This window comes from Acomys russatus, chromosome 6 (genome assembly GCF_903995435.1).
Source record: "Acomys russatus chromosome 6, mAcoRus1.1, whole genome shotgun sequence".
NCBI lineage: Eukaryota > Metazoa > Chordata > Mammalia > Rodentia > Muridae > Acomys > Acomys russatus.
Window position 1 is genome coordinate 60,207,116 of NC_067142.1, and position 18,402 is coordinate 60,225,517.

The following is an 18,402-nucleotide window of genomic DNA, read 5'->3' on the forward strand; positions in this document are numbered from 1 at the left end:
AGTTAAGTCCTATTATAGTTCAAATATTTTATAGACACAATTCTAATTTTTAAAAATGACACTGCTAAGAAAACCTAACAAGAACTGCAATCAATTTACACTAACTTGCATTCATGTAAGTTTTTTATTCGGGTTGTGCTAGGTAGGTTATAAAAATGGCCCCAAATGCCCCTCCTGTAGTCACACTGTCTCCAGGCATACGTCTATAACTAATCTGATAAAGGAACAATAATCAAGGCAAAGCAAGCAAGCCAATCTGGAGTGCTTGGGCTTGCCCTCCCTTGCTATTCTTCGAAACCCTAATGCCATAATGGGGACTGAGCCTGGGCTAAAATCACATGACTTTCTCACCATTCTGGCTCTGTAAATAGCCAGCAGTGAGTGAAATTCTTAGCTGCAAATGCAAGAATGTGCCAATAGCACAGACAATTACTACAGCCAGCCTAAGATGCAAGCACATGGAACTGTGAATATAAATAAAAATTATTTTAAACCAGCAGATTTTTTTAGGTTGGTTACTTGCAGAGCAAAAAGTACTTAGTAAGTGTACAGAAATAAACCTATTCTCTTTTCACTAAAGTTAACAAAATTTTTGCTTTCCTATGTTAGCATATTATTTTTTAAATCCTAGATCATAATGCATTAGTGAGTGATGAAATCAACAACGCTGGTTAGAATCAGTTTTTGTGTTGTGCTTGTGAGACAGGGCTTTCCTATGTGGCTCAAGGTTCACCTAGAATCTGCAATCCCTCCTGCTTCAGTTTCCCAGGTACAGAGCAGGCCTGTGCCATCACACCTCCCTATTAAATTAACAAATCTATAGAATGAAAGAGTAAGTACAAGACCTTAAGCTTAAGTCCCAGGGAATGAGGATGGGGGTCAAAAAATAATAGAAACAATGAAAAATGGGTATTCATTATAATAAATGGGTCTGGGTGTACATGTACACATTCATAGGCCCATACACATACACATAAAATTCTAGAAAGGAGTTTAAACACCCCTGCCCCTTTTTTGCTATGGGTTAAGGAATAAAATCTAAAGGGAGTGTCACCAGGAGCAGTGGTGCACACCTGAAATCCCAGCACTTGGGGAGGCAGAGGCAGGTGGATCTTTGTGCGTTCGAGGCCAGCCTAGTCTACAAAAACAAGTCCAGGACACCCAAGGCTACAGAGAAACCCGGTCTCAAAAAAACAAAACAAAAGAAACAAAAGTCAAACAAACAAAAACCCTGAAACTTTACTAGGAAGATTTGGATTTTTTTTTTTCCCCCGAGACAGGGTTTCTCTGTGTAGCCTTGGCTGTCCTGGGCTCACTTTGTAGACCAGGCTGGCCTCAAACTTACAGAGATCCACATGCCTCTGCCTCCTGAGTGCTGGGATTAAAGGCGTGCACCACCATGCCCGGCCAATTTAGATTATTGTTATACATAAGCAAGAGAGCATGCTTCAACAAAAACATTAGTTTGATGATTTAACTGATTAATGAACTATAGCTATTTTGCATCCTATTCTAATCAACAATTCTTTGCTCACCTTCCACCATCAGCAAAGTGTTATTTTCATCTACTGAAGGGCCCAGGCAAACCATGTCCAGCAGTTCCATCAGCTGCTTCTGGAGAGAATAGGCCTCCTTGAAAACAGTCTGGAGAAGGTCTGACACTAGGTGTAAGCACCCAGAATACACAGATTCGCTATTCTGATCACAACAAAAAGAGAAACAGGTACATCACAGAGAGCTCAGAATTCAAGTTTGCTTTAACCCATATTGTCAGAGCCTGAGATAAAAATGTAAGGTTTTGACAGACTCATACTTATCAAATGCAGTTTGATAGATGCAAGAATGTATAAAGCATACATCATCATGCATAAATTAATGAACAATTTGTCCTTTACCCATCAAAACACTGATAACAAAACTGCCTGTGCCCTACAAATCCTAAGCTATCTTTTGTGTTTTACAGCTGCCTCAGGACTGTTAAGATGAACTGAGTTAAGCAACTTCTTATGCAATCTAACAGAACAATTTCAGGATTCCTATGGTTACACAAATCTTTACCATTTTTTTTTCCCCTTTAAGAAGGAGAAATACAATTCAAAAAGCCACTTTCTGGTACTTGTGAAACAACTGTGTGTCTTCTCTCCACAGAAAACCCCATCCTAGTAACATCAACTAAAGTGTTATGCATATATACTTGTTCATCCCTTCACCTACTGAGTCGATTCTAGGCTATTTCAATTCTGCACAGACCCATTACTCACCTTACAGTGTGCAAATGTACTTTTAATTACATGCAGGACGGATGAGGGAAGACTATGAATATTTTCTAGAATGACGGAATCCTGTGTGGCACAGACATGATGAACACATCCTGTAAGGCCTCCTAATATATGCACCATTGTCTGGAAATAAGGGAAGGTTCATTGAAGATACACATCTGTATATGCAGCAAGGCAATCAGACAGCATTCTGAGTGCTGGACCTACAGCAGTGAGAAAGCATTCTGTGGCTCTCTCTCTTCAGCGAGCTTCACTCTATCAGAACACCACTTCAGATCATGACTCAGTTCAGGGCACCATCTTCATGTCTTCTAAGATACTTAACATAAAATTGTACTTAAGAGCTGGGTGGTGGTGGCGCACACTTGTAATCCCAGCACTCAGGAGGCAGAGGCAAGCACATCTCTATGAGTTCGAGGCCAGCCTGGTCTACAAAGTGAGTCGAGGACAGCAAAGGCTATACAGAGAAACCCTGTTTCAAAAAACAAAACAAAACAAAATTATATTTAAAAATTCAGTGTCAGGTTCAGTGGCACACGCCTGTAATCCCAGCACTGAGAGGGAGAGGCAGGTGGATCTCTGTGAGTTCAAGGCCAGCCTGGTCTACAAAGCAAGTGCAGGACAGCAGGGCTACATACAGAGAGACACTGTCTAGGAAAAAAAAAAAAAATTCAGAATTTCTTTCTATATTTATTTAAGCCCATAAGTTAATTCCAGCGTTATGCTATTTCATCAAGAATAAATGGTTTATCTTCTTTCTGAAAACAAGATTTCACTTTCTAACCGTGACTGGGTTAGAAAATAATAATCATAGTAATCTTTCAGCTCCAGCCTCTAAATACAACATTCCCTGCTACAAAACAAGAAAAAATATTCACCTTTTCCTTTTTTTTGAGATAAGATCTCATCAGATAACCCAGCCTGCTTTTGGACTCAGCTTCTCCTACTTTATGCACGTCACGACACTTAGCGCCATTCTCTTTCTAATACACTTACTTGTAAAATATTCCGTAGGGTGACCTGGATTTCTAAATTTTGGCTTGAGAGTTCTTTGGCTTCATTGGTTAATTCATGTATCATGTCATCAAATAATTTTACGGTCTGTGAAAACAAATCAGCTTATAAACAGGAATCATAGGAATCACTAGAAGAATAAAGATGGCAGAATGATCTAAATATTCATTAGTAACGCCTAGCCACTGTCAATTAGTTACTCACTGTTCCTAACTTAAAATGCACATAAAAAGTATTTCCACAACAGAGTCCCTAAACAACACCTTGAGCCTTGCTTTGCTTTTCATTTCTGTGGTATTGAATTTAATAATGTAAAAAAAAAAAAAAAAAAGAACATGGGGTAGCAGCCGCAAGGCCCACTCTGTACAATGAAAGGCTTTAGTCCCCAGCACTCCTGTGGCATTTACAAGGGCATTTCTTGGTAGTGGCTATCAATGCATACTGAATCTTTCATTTAGTACTCATTTATACATTTGGTTTTGTTTTTGAGACAGGGTCTCTCTATGTAGTCTTGGCTGCCCTGAAACTCTATGTAGACCAGGCTAGCCTCAAACTCAGAGAACTGCCTACCTCTGCCTTCCAAATGCTGGGATTGAAGGTGTGTACCACCTTGCCAGGCTATACTCACTTATATTTTAACTAGTTCACCTTTTTAAATATAAAAATCACCTTATAGCAGTGAACCCACACATAAACACATCATGCATCCGGATTTGTGTTACTCAGTTATCCAGTCCAAAACTCCCCAATGCACTACTACACTACAGAGCAGCTTCATATACAAAAGACTTACTTGTGTTAGACCCCTAGTCTATGAAGGAGATCTCAATTTAGTCTTAAAAGGTGAACTGTTTTTACTATTCATTTGCACTCAATTATGATGTTTGATATATTAGAAAAATAAGAGAACTAAGAAAATTAGGAATAGATTGTATAAAGTTGAGGCCAGGCTTTAAGAACTTCTATGGTATGTAAATTAACATTAAAACTGTACCTTTGGGAGAACTTGGGAAAACAAAGACTGTTCCAATGTCAGGTGGTTCATATGAGGCAAAAACATTTCAACAATGATTTTCAAAATTCCTACAAAGCAAAATAATGTTTTGTAAAAATACCATACATACCATGTCAAATAAGTTACTGCCCTTTATTAAATATGAGAATATGTAAGTAATGTCAAACTAAAATTTTGAAGGCTTCAATGCCATATTCCACCAGAAAACTATGTATTTCATTGTAAAAAAGTATAATCGGAAAAAAGAAACAAAAACAGCAACTAAAGACAAGCTAAATAAGTGAGATGGGTATGGGTGCATCTACTCAACAGGATCTACTATAATTAAAATACATTTTTTTAAAAATGAAGTTTTGCTTCTTCCTCCGGAAACCGCCAAATGGTGGGTGACTGCAGGGCAGCAGTGAGAGGCCTGGGGGCCCAGGATTAGGAGCAGGAGTCAACAGTCACATTAGGGGCCAAGGTTGTGGCTGAGACTGTGGCTGTGGTGGAGGCCAAATAGCTCCTGGAGGTAAAGCTGAAGACAAGGAGTAGCTATCCATCACCAAGCTGGGCTGCCTGGTTAAGGACATGAAGATCAAGTCCTTGAAGGATCTGTTCTCCCTGCCCATTAAAGAATCCGAGATTTTTTTCCTTTTTCCTGGGTGCATCCCTAAAGGATGATGTTCCAAAGATCAAGCCAGTGCAGAAACAGACACGGGCTGGCCAGCTGACCAGGTCCAAGCCTTTTGTTGCTATTGGTGACTACAATGGTCACGTTGGTCCTGGTGTTAAGTGCTCCAAGGAGGTAGCCACTGCCATCCGAGGAGGTCATCATTATGGCCAAGCTTTCCAATGTCCCTGTATGGAGGAGAGGCTACTGGGAGAACAAGATTGGCAAATCACACACTGTTCTATGCAAGGTGACAGGCTGCTGTGGCTCTGTTTTTGTGCATCTCATCACTGCCAACAGAGGCACTGGTATAGTCTGTTCCTGTACCCAAGAAGCTAGTGATAATAGCAAGTATTGATGGCTGCACTGACACCTGAGCAACTTTGCCAAGGTCGCCTTTGATGCCATCTTCACGACCTACTGCTACCTAATACCTGACCTCTGGAAAGAAACTGTGTTCACTAAGTCTCCTTATCAGGAAATCACTGATCAACTTGTAAAAACCCAAACTAGAGGCTCTGTTCAGACCTAGGCTCTAGCTGTGGCAACCACGTAGGGGTTTTTATACAAGAAAATAAAGTGAATTAAATCTGTGTTTTAAAAAAAAATTCCAAAATGGTAATAATTCCAATTTTAACAATTATATAAACAGGTATAAACAATGACTCATAGATGGGCTGACAGAAATACAAGGAATGAAATGACATACTTGCCAGCATAACTTTTCTCAAAAACTTATTTTGTCTGTATACATGCTTGTATGCATACATGTGACACAGTGTGCATGGACATCAGAAAATAACCTTAGATTTCTTATAAGAAAGTCTTATGAAAACTGATGAAGAGGAGTAAAAAATTTTAGGTGACAACTTTGTCATCTAGGTTCTAGACAATGAACTTCTTCTAACTCAAGAGTATTTTCTAAATGACACTAACAGTCTTGAGGCTGAAAGGCATAACAGAGTGAAGTGGTATTTTATCTTGGTCCTATCACAGCATAACATTGAAGTTTTTAGTGTGCTTATACATCATCAAAAATGAAATTTAAAGCTTAAAAACACTATGATTGGAAGGAACTGGCTCATTTTATGTACAGGAAGTTACTAAGTTACAATGAAGAAAAGATTAAAGCCGAAGGTGACATAAATCTGCAGTCTTATCTACTGGCATACATATACAAATCATATATACAAAATAATTTTACTTACGGATATGTTCAATCCATCTTTCAGAACGCTGATACATAGCGTAAAATATAATTAAGGACTAAATTCAAAAGGGGTGCTTAAAATTTACTGATAATCCCAGAAACTGAAATTATACCCAAACTCCTGGCTTCCTGTTACCTTTGAAAACGTAACATTTATCAAGAGAGCAAAGGTTTTGTGAAAATATTTTAAAGAAGGAATTTCAAAATTACTTAAAGATAGGGAACTTTCAAACTCAGTGGAAGACAGTACTGCAATAATCCAGAGTTCCAGTTTAAAAACCACTCCTCAGGATTTCTAAACTCTATTCCTATCTGCCTTCACTCTGCATGTGACCTACACACCTATCTGACCAACCTTACCAGATTGAAAAGCCTCTGCATATAGCAGGAGCTTGTAAATTGTTACAACTAAATTACACATTCAATACAAGAATTAATAATAAACAGGATAAACTATACTTGTAGATCACTAAGAATTGTTATTAATATTTTATTGTAAAATCAGTTAAGAACAGTTGTACAGCGCCAGGTGTGGTGGCGCACACCTTTCATCCCAGCACTCAGGAGGCAGAGGCAGGCGGATCACTGTGAATTCTGGGCCAGCCTGGTCTACACAGCGAGTCCAGCACAGCCAAGGCTACACAGGGAAACCCTATCTCGAACCCCCCTCCAAAAGAACATCTGTACAATGTCAAGAAAGTGGGTACCTGCACCTATCACAAAAACAAAACACAAAAAAACCCTCTTCTGAACTTTTGCTTTGTATAGTTTATAACTACAATCACAAAATAAGGTAACCCAAATATTTTCAGTTCAGGAGGGTAGATTATGTCAACTGGAACAGTCCAGTTTAAATTTAGAAACCTTGCTACTCCACAATTAATATTAAGTTATGAGCATGCAAATATTCAGGTAATGACTGGACAATATATGAAATAAAAAATATGAAACTAGTTGTGGTTAAGTGATAAGATTGTGATCTATTGCACTTTACTTCCATTTGTGCGGAATGAAAGTAAATACTAACATGCGAAAGAGCTACTTATTTGAGACATCTAGACATTTTTATGGAACACATATGTGCCAGTTACTATTCTCAGTGGTGAGCATAAAATAGTGATCAAAACCAAATTCCTGCCTCTGTACTTGACAATGTAGCGAGGACAAGTAAGTTATTTTAAGAATCAAACGGTTGAGCTGGAGAGATGGCTCAGAGGTTAAGAGCACTGATTAGTCTTCCAAAGGTTCTGAGTTTAATTCCCAGCAACCACACTGTGGCTCATAAACATCTATAATGAGATCTGGTGCCCTCTTGTGGCATGCAGGTGTACATGCAGGCAATACGATGGATACACATTAAATACATACATCTTTAAAAAATAAAATAAAATCATCTTCAAAAAACAGTAAACGCCAGGCATGGTGGCAAACACCTTTAATCCCAGCACTCAGGGAGGAGAGGCAGGCGGATGTCCGTGAGTTTGTGGACAGCCTGGTCTATAAAGTGAGTCTAGACAGTCAAGGCTACACAGAGAAACTCTGTCTGGGGGAGGGGGCTGAGGAGAAAGAACAACAAAACTGTAAGCACTACCAAAAATGCAAAAGGGCAGTATGCTGGTCAGTTTATGTCAAACTGACATAAGCTGGTATCATCTGGAAGATGGGATTCTCAATTGAGACAATGTATCCATAAGATTTGCCTATTGGCTAGCTGCAGTGCACCCCCATTACTGAAAATAAGATTCTTTCCTCATTATATCCGGATTACAGTTTCTCCTCCCTCTGCTCTTCAATTCCTCCCACCACCTCTTCCATCGGGATCCTAACCTTTCTGACTCTTCTAAGAGATAACAACAAAACATAAAATCAACTATAAAACAAAAACCATCACATCAAAGTTGGACAAGGCAAGCCAATAGGAGGAAAAGAGCTCAAGAGAAAGCATAATCAGACCCACTTGTTCACACACTCAAGAAGTCTCATTAAAAACACTAAGCTGAAAGCTATAGCTATAATGTATACACTAGAAAACTTGGTGCAGACCCCTGTGGGCCCTGCGCTTGCTGTGAGTTCATAGGAGCTTTGCTCAACTGTTTTTTAGTTTTTTGTTTTTTGGGTTTTTTTGTTTTGTTTTTAATTTACTAGGTATACAGTATTCTGACATGTAGGTCTGCACACCAGAAGAGGGCAACAGATCTCATTACAGATGGTTGTGAGGCACCAAGTGGTGGCTGGGAATTGAACTCAGGACCTCTGGAGAAGCAGCCAGTACTCTTAACCTTTGTACCATCTCTCCAGCCACACAGTGCACTTTCTTACATAATGATTGATGTGGAAGAGCCCAGATAATTTTGGCCAATACTCACTGGGCTGGTGTGTTCTTGGGTGCCTTAAGAAAGCAGACTGAGAAAGCCACAAAGAACAAGCCAGTGAGGAACTCTCCAACACAGGTGTCTGCTCTGTTTGACCTCCTGTCCTGACTTCCTTTGATGGACTGTGACGTGGAACTGCAAGCTGAAATAAACCCTTTTCTCCCCAAGATGATTTTGGTCATATTGTTTTATCACAGCAATCAAAACCTAAAAACTAAAAATGTTGGGTTTCAGGGAGGGAACTACCTAAGATTGAGGGCTGTAAAAAAGGCGCCTCTAAGGATGTAACTCAGAGGAAGAGCAGAAATGAGGTGTTGAAAATGAAAATGAAAAGTAAGTCAGCTGGATGTATTTGTGGACTGAGTATAGCTAGTTAGGTATAAAGGTTGGGCTAGGTTCAAACTATGAGGAACCTTGAAGACAAGTTCAGACTGGATTCTTAAAATTAAGCCATATAGTAAAGAGAAGGAGAAAAAAGGTGAGTTCTGTTTTTCACTCTAAACTTTTTAAGAACGGACTATAGAAGAACCGTCTAGAAACAAGAAAAATATTCCTAGTCTAGATCGTAAAGACTGGAATCACAGTGGGAACAGGTAATTGGGATCAGAAGTAACAATTTGCTGGTTACAAAGGAGTATTCAAGGTTTATTTACAGAAGAAAACCTACAAATGAGATCTGAGTTTTCAGTAGGTAACAAGGTAAGGTAGAAATGGTGCTCTGAACGTAGTTAAGGTGCCTGTAAGATGGAGGGGAGGAAAAAAAAGTGTATCTTCCCTCTAAGCCTAGCATTACACTAGGCACGCATTACATAAACAAACATCTCTGAGTAGGCAAACGGCTGTTTTCAGGAGGAAATTCCATAAAGACAGCCCTTCCAGGTGGCACACATAAAAGTACAGCGCTGTACACTCAAAACTGCCCTGCTTTGTGTAGTTAGTATCAGGCCAGCCCTGGCTGCACAGCAAGACCCTACCTTAGATGCAAAATAATTCCATATCCACACAAGGAGTATAAAAATCACTATAAAGACACGTTGGAGTTTGCTATGGTCTAAGGAATGACTTCAATGTGATTTAAAAAAAAATACTTAAGTTATACTGACAGTGAAACATTCGTGCAGGATTTGAACTCTCGAGAAAGTAATGGTCATTTGGATGTGTGTTTGTGTGTGTGTGTGTGTTTATATAGAAGGTGGGGTCAAAGACATAAAATTAAAATCACCTTTTAAAATGGAGGGGGTCGACCTCCAATTACAAACACAAAAGCTCATTATCTTTTGCACCTGACAACACCCAATTCCAACTCGCTGAAAGCCACTACCCGAAGCAACGCTTTCTATCTAAAAAGGAACCGGAGGTTCGAAAGGGAAAAGCATGTTTGTTTACAGACCACCCTTCGAAGTGACGGCACCACCAAACAACAGCCTCATCCTTCAGGTGTCCCACTTCATCCAGACAGTAAGCAGTAGAGGTGGCCGCCGCGGAGCCCAGGCCTGGCATCTCCCACACTTAGGCAAGGGCGGCGGCCTATGGGAAAACTTAGGAAGAGAGAAGCAAACTAAGGCATGAGGACACCAGTCATCTTCAAAAGCTCCACCCGCAATCACCCCACGGCGCCAGGCGCGCCTGGGCTCTGAACCCACGGTCCTCTTGGCTCGCTCCACCGCAGCCACAGGCCGCCCGCGTCAGTGGAGCACCCCGGAAGGCTCGCGACACGCCCCTCAGGCGCCCTCCCAAGGATATGATAAGCTGGGGCAGCACCGAGGGCAGCTGCCGACGGCACATCTCCTCCGGCCAGCTGCGGAGTTCCTCCAGCTTGACTCCGCTCGCGACCTTCGTATCATCCTGCGACATTCTTCTCGCCTACACAGAAGAACGAATCAGTACGGCTCCCGCCACAAGTTAGAACGGAGGTCCCAGCAGGCTTTGAGAGCGCTCCGCCCACACCAAACCATAGAGCGGAGGCCCCTCCTCCCCAGGGCCGGAGCCTTCTCTAGCCGTTGGAGGACTCATCTCGCTGGTGTGCACCGTGTGTTCCACGCCAGCTTCTCTACGCGTTCCAGACGCGGCGGATTTCGTTCACCTTGACATCGAACATTAGAGTGCTGAGACCAGAAGTCCTCAGGTTTGTTACCCTCAGTCCCAGGAGTCTTTGAGACTACGGGTAGGATCCGAGGTGACCTGGACCTGTAGCCGGAAATGACTCTCAGCCCCACTGTGCGGTGCTATTGAAAGTAGGAATAATTTTACTGGCGCGAGAGCTGTCCTCTGTACAGCTCCTGCCAAGTGATCAAAGATCCCACCTTCCAGGAATGTGCAAATTAGAACAGATGTTATAAAGCATCTTGCACATTGCGAAAATGATTCTATACAATTGATTATACTTTCTACAGTCCTAATCTTTACCCATTTCTCAAATCACACGACGTTTAGAACTACAGATAAATTTGCCGTTACAGGTGAGTTTGCACACACCAGATCACACCTGTGCGTGTTTGAAAATGGATGCCCTACTTACCCAAATAAGACCTTAAACTGTCCTGGGAGGCAGGTTAACAGGCAGAGATGAAGATGTGTTGGAAGGTTAGGGGGTGAATATACCTGGGCACAAGACAGTTAAAAGACACCAAGTAGGTAGGCTGTCCTGTCTAAAAATCTTGGGCCTTATATTGTGGTGAAGATGGTTGCTGTTATAGCTGTTCTTCTGTTGTTTATATGTTTCTCTTCTACTTTTGAATACTTAAGGCATCTGTGTATTTTCCTAAATCACACACACATAAGCTTTTTTTTTTTTTTTAATCCTTTTCTTTTTTTTCCCCTCCCCTTCCAGGGCTGAATTAAAAGAAGAGCAAAGGCCTCTGAAAAGTCTTTGGACGACCCTCTAAATATTTCCAGTGGTGTACAAGCAGCTAACAGACACTGAGCCCAATAGAACTATTGGCTGTGTGATCAGTTCTGCCATTGAATCCTATCTAGAAGTTGAAGCATCATCCTTTGATAAAGATTGTGTGCACATAACAAGAGGATGGCCTTTCAGTTCAACTTCAGGGTAGAAGAAGACCTGGACAGTAAATTAACACCCCTTGATGATGATGGAGCTTTGACCCTGGATTTGTCAAAAGGACCGTCTGTCTCAAAAAGTCAAAAGAGCAAGCAGGACAGAAAGCGTTCTGCAGGACTGGCGGACTTGCCTGCTGATGCCTTGTGGGAGTGCTCCTCAGCGGGAAATGCAGCTTCCTCTGAAGACACTGAGAGCCCGCGCAGTACAACTGACAGGTCAGGTGACCCGGAAGCATGTGAAAAAGCACCCTCTTTGAGAGCTGCTCAAGAACATGCTATGCCTGAAGATTTTAATCAAGCCTTAGAAAATAAGGTTCTGGAAATGTTGCCAGTTCCCCAGCATGTGAACACAGCAGTAGTGAAAACTATCTCCTTGGCCGAGAAATTCCCTGGAGAAAACATAGTTTCGAAAAGCTTTTCTTCTCAATCCGATCTGATTCCAGGTGTGTACGAAGGAGGCTTAAAAATCTGGGAATGCACCTTTGATCTCCTGACTTATTTCACCAAGGCCAACGTGAAATTCGCTGGGCAAAAAGTGTTGGATCTTGGCTGCGGGTCTGGATTGCTTGGAATAACCGCGTGCAAAGGAGGAGCTAGGGAAGTTCATTTTCAGGATTATAACAGTTTGGTGATTGTTGAAGTGACCTTACCTAACGTAGTTGCTAACTTCCCTTTGCAAGATGCCAACAGTGATGCAAACGAGCCAGGTGGGAAAAGGCAAAGTGAGTCAAAGATAGCCAGAGAAATATGTAAATGCCGGTTGTTTTCTGGGGAGTGGTCCGAGTTTTGTAAGCTTGTATTAAGTGAAAAACTGTTTGTGAAATACGACCTCATTCTCACTTCAGAAACCATTTATAATCCCGATTATTACAGAACTTTGCATGAAACATTTCTCAGACTGTTGAGTAGGAAGGGCAGGGTGCTTCTGGCAAGCAAAGCACATTATTTTGGTGTTGGTGGTGGCGTTCATCTCTTTCAGAAGTTTGTAGAAGAAAGGGATGTATTTGAGACTAGAACACTTGAAATAGTTGATGAAGGTCTCAAAAGGTTTGTAATTGAAATGACTTTTAAGCACCCCAGTTAATAAACAGAATTAACGCAGAACTTGTGACTATTTCATTTCTTTTTCACTATTATTTTTTTTCTGAAATTATGCTGTTTAAATGACTTTTGCTTATCGAAATCATAAGCCAAGTATGATATCAGCCTTGAGTTTTCTATATAGAAATTTGAGTTTCCCTGAGAATTTGATAAGCTCTTGAATCACTTTGTATGGAAGTCCTTTCTCCATCTTCATTCTGTTTGACCTTTCTACGATCTCTTATGCTGTGTCCTCTGAGAATACGTCCATGTCTTACCAAGCTTGTGAATCCCTCTGCAGTCTTCATCAGTTTCTTGTTCCCATGAAGTGCCCGGCAGGGAGGACTCCTTGCATCCCTCAGTACTGCTGAACTCTGGTATTTGGTTGAATGCCTATGTGACTTGGAAGACTTGTTCGTTGATTTGCGTTCCAGAAAAGCACTGGGATGATGCTGAGCAGCTGAATTAGCCTGAAGATGAACAAACAAGAAGCTGACACAGAGTAGTGTGTAAGAAGGAGCTGGAGGTGCAGCTTTCTGGTAGAGCACTTGCTAGCGAGCAGGAGACACTAGGTTCCATCCCAGACACTCAACTACAACAAAAAGTGTTCAGGTGGTAATGGAAGGACTTATACTCCAAGTTAACTCTTACCCCGGTAAGCCAAGTCTGACGGTTTAGTCTGGTACAAATGTTTTCACATCACTTCCAAAATTGATATCTACCTTGATACCTAAACTTTTTTCTTTCTTGAGGGAACCTTAAGTCAAACTATACCTCGGACTTAATGTGGTAGTTATTGGGACCGTGACAACTAGGTGCCATGTTTGTATAGTGTTTTACTTAATAATTGTAGTCCTGTATGTCATCCTGTGTTTAGTAGTGATTTGTCATACCCGGTTCTGAAAGCTACCACTTTGCAGCACTTATTATATGCATGGCTGATAAGAGTTATGTAATATTTAATATTTATATAACCATAGATTAGGTTATAATAACTACCTTTACGTTAGAGGTAAGTTGGGACCCAGAAAATTAAATTGTCCTAATCAAACTTTTAACCCTAAATCATAATGCTGTATTTATTGGGGAGGGGGGAGGATCTTGCTATGTAGCACAAACCAGCAATCAACTGACTATACACAGGCTGAGCAGTCTCTCCCATCACACATCCGTTGTGTTCCCACCCACCTCTACTCTTCACCTCCTCAGTCCTAGGTCTTCTTTTTCAGAAACTTGGTGTTATGGATGGTTAAAGGTAAAGGAGAGTGCATCTCATGAGTGTGTTTCTAAACTATGTTTCCCACGTGTGGTTTTGTCACTTCTTCATTTCTTCTATGAACCCATTCCAAAGGCCAGATGTCTTAGATGGCTTTTGGTGTAGGATTCAAAAGCCAAGCATTGGGGATTGTCTCTGTGCTCACCAAGAGCTATGACTTCCTATGTCCTGGCTGTTTAATCTTCATTGTCAACTGCATTTGGGACCCTCCCCCCGCCAGGAAACATCAACTCCATTTGGGACACCTCCCTCCAGGAAACACAGAGGTGTCTGTGAGAGCATTTCCAGAGAGCATTAACCAAGCGAGCACTCACCTTGAGTGTGGGCTGGGCGCACTACCCTCATGCATTGTGGTCCCAGACTGGATGAGGAAGGAGAAGGTGCCTTGGAGAGTGCCAATGTTCTGCGCTCTGCTTCCTATCCTGTCAAGGTGGAAGGGGTCCTAGCCATATACAACCATGGCCATGAACTCATGCTTTCACTGCAGTGGTGAATTATTCCTTCTTAAACATGGACCCGAGTAAATCATCGTAAAATGCTTTTGACGGGTATTGGTGTCACAGCACTTACCAGGGTAACTGATAATACATGCGCTGCTTAAGTAACAACAGGTGCTGTGGGCTGTGGAACAGTTGAGGACCTGCTACACCAGAGAGTGAGCTTGGAGAGGAACAAGCATGTCTTTGCTTTGTGGTAATTTCCAAAGTGTTTCATTCAGATGCTTATTAGGCACCTGAAAGAAGGAATAACAAGAAAAGTGTAACACTGTGAAACCAATACTTTACCAGAATATCCAGACCTCAAACTGGTAAAGCATCCGTGTATTTGTGGGCTTGAGGCCTGGGTAAAAACACACGCATTGCCATCATAACTTGGGCCATGATGAGTCAGCTCAGTAGAAAATACTAAAAGCATTCTGCTTCTAGAAATTCGCATGAACTGATTTCGGATCTGTTTTACGTAGCATGAAAGCCTATAGCACTTGGGGGTGGGGGAGCAGATACTGTACATCTAGAAGTCCGGTTGGCTCACTGGCACACAGCATTCCCATTATCTGAGCATCTTCAGCAGGAGACACATTACTCAGTAGTTCGCTTTTGTTTCCTGGCCTTTCCATAAACTGAACTTTATTTCCTGTTTGCTTTGCCAAACTCAAACTCCTCCAGGATTTTCACAGAGAGAGTAAGTTTCTAAGGCCTGGAAAACACAGAGGGACACTTTTCTAGGAAGGGTGGCGCAGATGTTTCAAGCACCTCCGTTTCGGTTCCTTTAACAGGAAATGTATCCGGGGTTGTGTATTAAGCATTAAAATAAACACATTCTTAGCTGCTTTTCATTTTCCCTAAAGGGGAGATGATAGCGTTTTCTATCACCTCCCTGCCTCAAACTTCAGAATGTTATCTTGACTCCTAAAATAGTTCGACGTAAAGAGGAAACTGGATCTGATCTAAAATCATTAGACCGTTTTGTCTCTTTTAATTTGTTTGCTATCATTTATGAGTATCATGTAGCAATTTTAGTCTGTTGCATTAAGTTAAACAACAAAGCAAATACAAGAAGCTAAATCTAAATACTTTTCCTCCTAATTGTTCCTGAATGGGCCTGATACTCTAACCTAAATAATGCTTACATTTTTCTTGAGTATTTTAGAGTTCAGTTCCCTCAACCCTAGGAGCCAAGTGGTCTAGGTACTATTCCCTTTGTAACCAAGTGGTTCTAGCTGCTTCTGACATCTACACACATTCTCATTCTATCGAGAATTCAGTGAGTGCTGCCTGTATTTAGAGCCAACAGTGTCCCATTCTCAGTGATGTTGGCCAATGATGCTTGTTTCTTGTAAGACGGGATTGCTGTCATGTTGTATCCTGTTCTACCGTGAGATGTGCATTTCCTTTGTTAATCAAGGGGCTTTGTCCATTTTATTTTGTGAAGGGCGACATACTCAACAAGGGGGAGACAGAACAGTAGATAACTGGCAGCTTTGGACTCCAGCTTCCCCAGAAGAGGAGAGATACACGAAGAACCAAAGACCAAAGAAACTCAGAAGGGAAAGGAGAGAGATGGAGGATGATAGAGGCAGATGTGGGTTGTATTAATTAAAATTTACAGTGGGATCAGTCATGGTGGTTAATCCCAGGACTTTTGAGTTCCAGGCCAGCCTGGTCTACATGGTGAGCTCCAGGTCAGCCAGAGCTGAATAAGGAGACCCTGTCTTAAAACAAACAATGAACGGAGTAGAATAGCAGGAAATACTGGTAAAGGTAAGATGGCTTCACCCAAGGTAGAAAAGTTAGTAATTATGGAACCAAGAGGTTGTCTGGAATTCACATAAGAGTCCAACTACTAAACAAGAAGTAGGCTGGGATTGCCAAGGAGAGAGGTTGCCAAGGAGAGACAATCAAGTGAGGGGCTTAGCAAGATCTCTTTAAGAAGCACTTCAGACTGTCCACTCTTGCTGTCCCCCTTGCATAGCATCTCAGTGGGAGTTTTGGGTTATGATCCTATACAACTAGACTTCTATGCCTGGAACCACCAAGTGGAACAATATTCCAGTTGGCCCAAGACAGGCCCAGATTAGGCTGTCCCAACTAGTTGTACATTCTGTCACCCTCTAAGAGTGCACTGCGGGCTCAGTTGATGGAGCACTTAACTTACAGGGCTGAAAAGTAAAAGTATATACTGGGAATCCTCTGGAAGTTTAGCTCAAACTTATGGCTGTCATAGTACATTGTGTGTGTGTGTGTGTGTGTAATGAGTCATGAATTTTTTAAAGAAAAAGTCACCTACGAAGTATCAACTTATCATGTATCAGACACGGAGATTGAAGCTGGGATAGAAACACAAATCCATATTTAGGTCGGATATGGCAGCACAGCCATGAAACCTAAAGAGGATGTTTCATATATCATATGCAACATTTGAGCTCTTTAGCCAACTTGGCTAGATTTAGATCCCACCTAAGACACACACTTCCGGGGATGTGGGCAAGGATTCCAGCTAAAGAGGATTAGCTGCAGAGGGAAGAACTGGTTGTGAGCAGAACCATCCCGTGCGCTGGGGTTCTGGACTGAAGAAAGAGAAAGAAAAAGAACTGATTGGCCCCGTTCATCTTTCTGCTCCCTGGCTCGAATGTAATATGAGCAGCTTTCTTATGTTTCAGCCACCACAGCTAGAGACCCCTGTACCATCGTACTCCCCACAACAGTATGCACAGAACCTTCTCAAACTGTGATCCAAAATAACCACCCCCCGGCCTCCTTAAGTTACGTTTGCCTCTTGTTATGTCACAGCAGTAAGAAGCATAACTAAAATACTCTGCAAGTTTCTGATGGCACCGTCACGTTGAGCTGAAGAGTGAAATCATGCAATAGCATGTGGGGAAAGGAAATTTGAGGGGGAAGGGAAGATAATTCCCAGTGTCAATCACTTGGGCATGGCTGGGTGAGTAGATTTTTTTTTGGTACAGAAACAGAAGACACTGGAAAGCTGATTACAAAGCGGGGGATATCGTTCCCCTTTGCATTTGGCTCAGGATTTGCAGAAGCCATGTTTAGTAGTGAGGGGCTAGGTGCCTCTACCAAGCCTAGGCTGCTTTGTGAGGAACCAGAGGCCGAAGACAGGTTTCTTCAATCTCATACTTGGAATTTTAGGTGGATACCTTTCTTCCTTTCTCAACTATGGCTTCCGTTATCCCACTGCCAACCCCAAAGGTCAGAGACTTTTATTTCATTAGAGAAGATGACTAATTTCCTGATACAAACAAACGACTAACATGAAAAGGGCGACTAGCAAATAATGGCAGTGTTGGGACATTATTAAAGCAGACAAGGGAGGGCAGACATCTTAGAGATGTCCTTATGCCTGGCTGTTCATCAGACTGATACAGGGGTAGGGGTCAGGTATTGAGAGATTGGCTGGCAGAAGAAGTGCTGACCTCTGGAACGTGTTAATTCATTAGTTCACTGAGTGTTTAATTGTTGTAACCTGCTTAAAACAACTGTAGCTCCTCTGTTAACATCTGCTTTCATCTTTAACATAACAGAAGCCATTTTGTTTTTAGGTCGCCATTTTGGTCATGAGGTGAAATGAAGTTCCGGTCCTCGGGCTCTACCTGCCTGGGAGCTTGTATAGCCTTTCACTTACAATCTAATATTTGTTGCACTAGTCTTTTGCGTCCTTTGTTAACTTTATTCCAAGATATCTTTGAGGCAAAATATTTTGAGATATTTGTGAATGGGACTTCTCAAAAGCTTACAGGGTGGAAAGGAATGGGACCAATCTGAACGGACAGGCTGGGAGATCCTGGGGAAGCCAGGAGATGTAGTGTGTATGGCAGGAGATGCGTAGCATCCTCTCAGGGAAAAGAGATCACAGAGGATTGACTATCAGATGGCAAAGCGCAGAGCCTAGCTGATATTTAGTGAGTAATGTCCCAGACAAGCAG

The 18,402-nt window shown here is 41.7% G+C and overlaps 2 protein-coding genes across 5 annotated transcripts in view; one reads left to right on the forward strand and one right to left on the reverse strand.

Annotated features, from left to right (window-relative positions):
* The window catches only part of Firrm (FIGNL1 interacting regulator of recombination and mitosis), a 44,876-nt gene extending 34,480 nt beyond the window's left edge, over positions 1 to 10,396 (reverse strand). For 2 of the 4 annotated variants that reach the window (XM_051147737.1, XM_051147735.1), the window contains exons 1-6: positions 10,286 to 10,396; positions 6,169 to 6,208; positions 4,288 to 4,376; positions 3,276 to 3,380; positions 2,262 to 2,402; positions 1,536 to 1,698 (exon numbers count right to left, since the gene is read on the reverse strand). In XM_051147737.1, coding sequence (XP_051003694.1) covers positions 1,536 to 1,698; positions 2,262 to 2,402; positions 3,276 to 3,380; positions 4,288 to 4,376; positions 6,169 to 6,208; positions 10,286 to 10,396 — 649 coding nt within the window. Of the gene's footprint in view, positions 1 to 1,535; positions 1,699 to 2,261; positions 2,403 to 3,275; positions 3,381 to 4,287; positions 4,377 to 6,168; positions 6,209 to 9,764; positions 9,943 to 10,285 lie in introns of those variants that run through there. The other 2 variants (XM_051147738.1, XM_051147736.1) reach the window with 2 other exon arrangements.
* Positions 10,397 to 11,567: 1,171 nt separating this feature from the next.
* Positions 11,568 to 12,731, forward strand: Mettl18 (methyltransferase like 18). Its single transcript, XM_051148256.1, has one exon. It carries the CDS (start codon positions 11,568 to 11,570, stop codon positions 12,684 to 12,686), a length of 1,119 nt encoding a protein of 372 aa, XP_051004213.1. The 3' UTR covers positions 12,687 to 12,731.
* Positions 12,732 to 18,402: the final 5,671 nt, after the last annotated feature.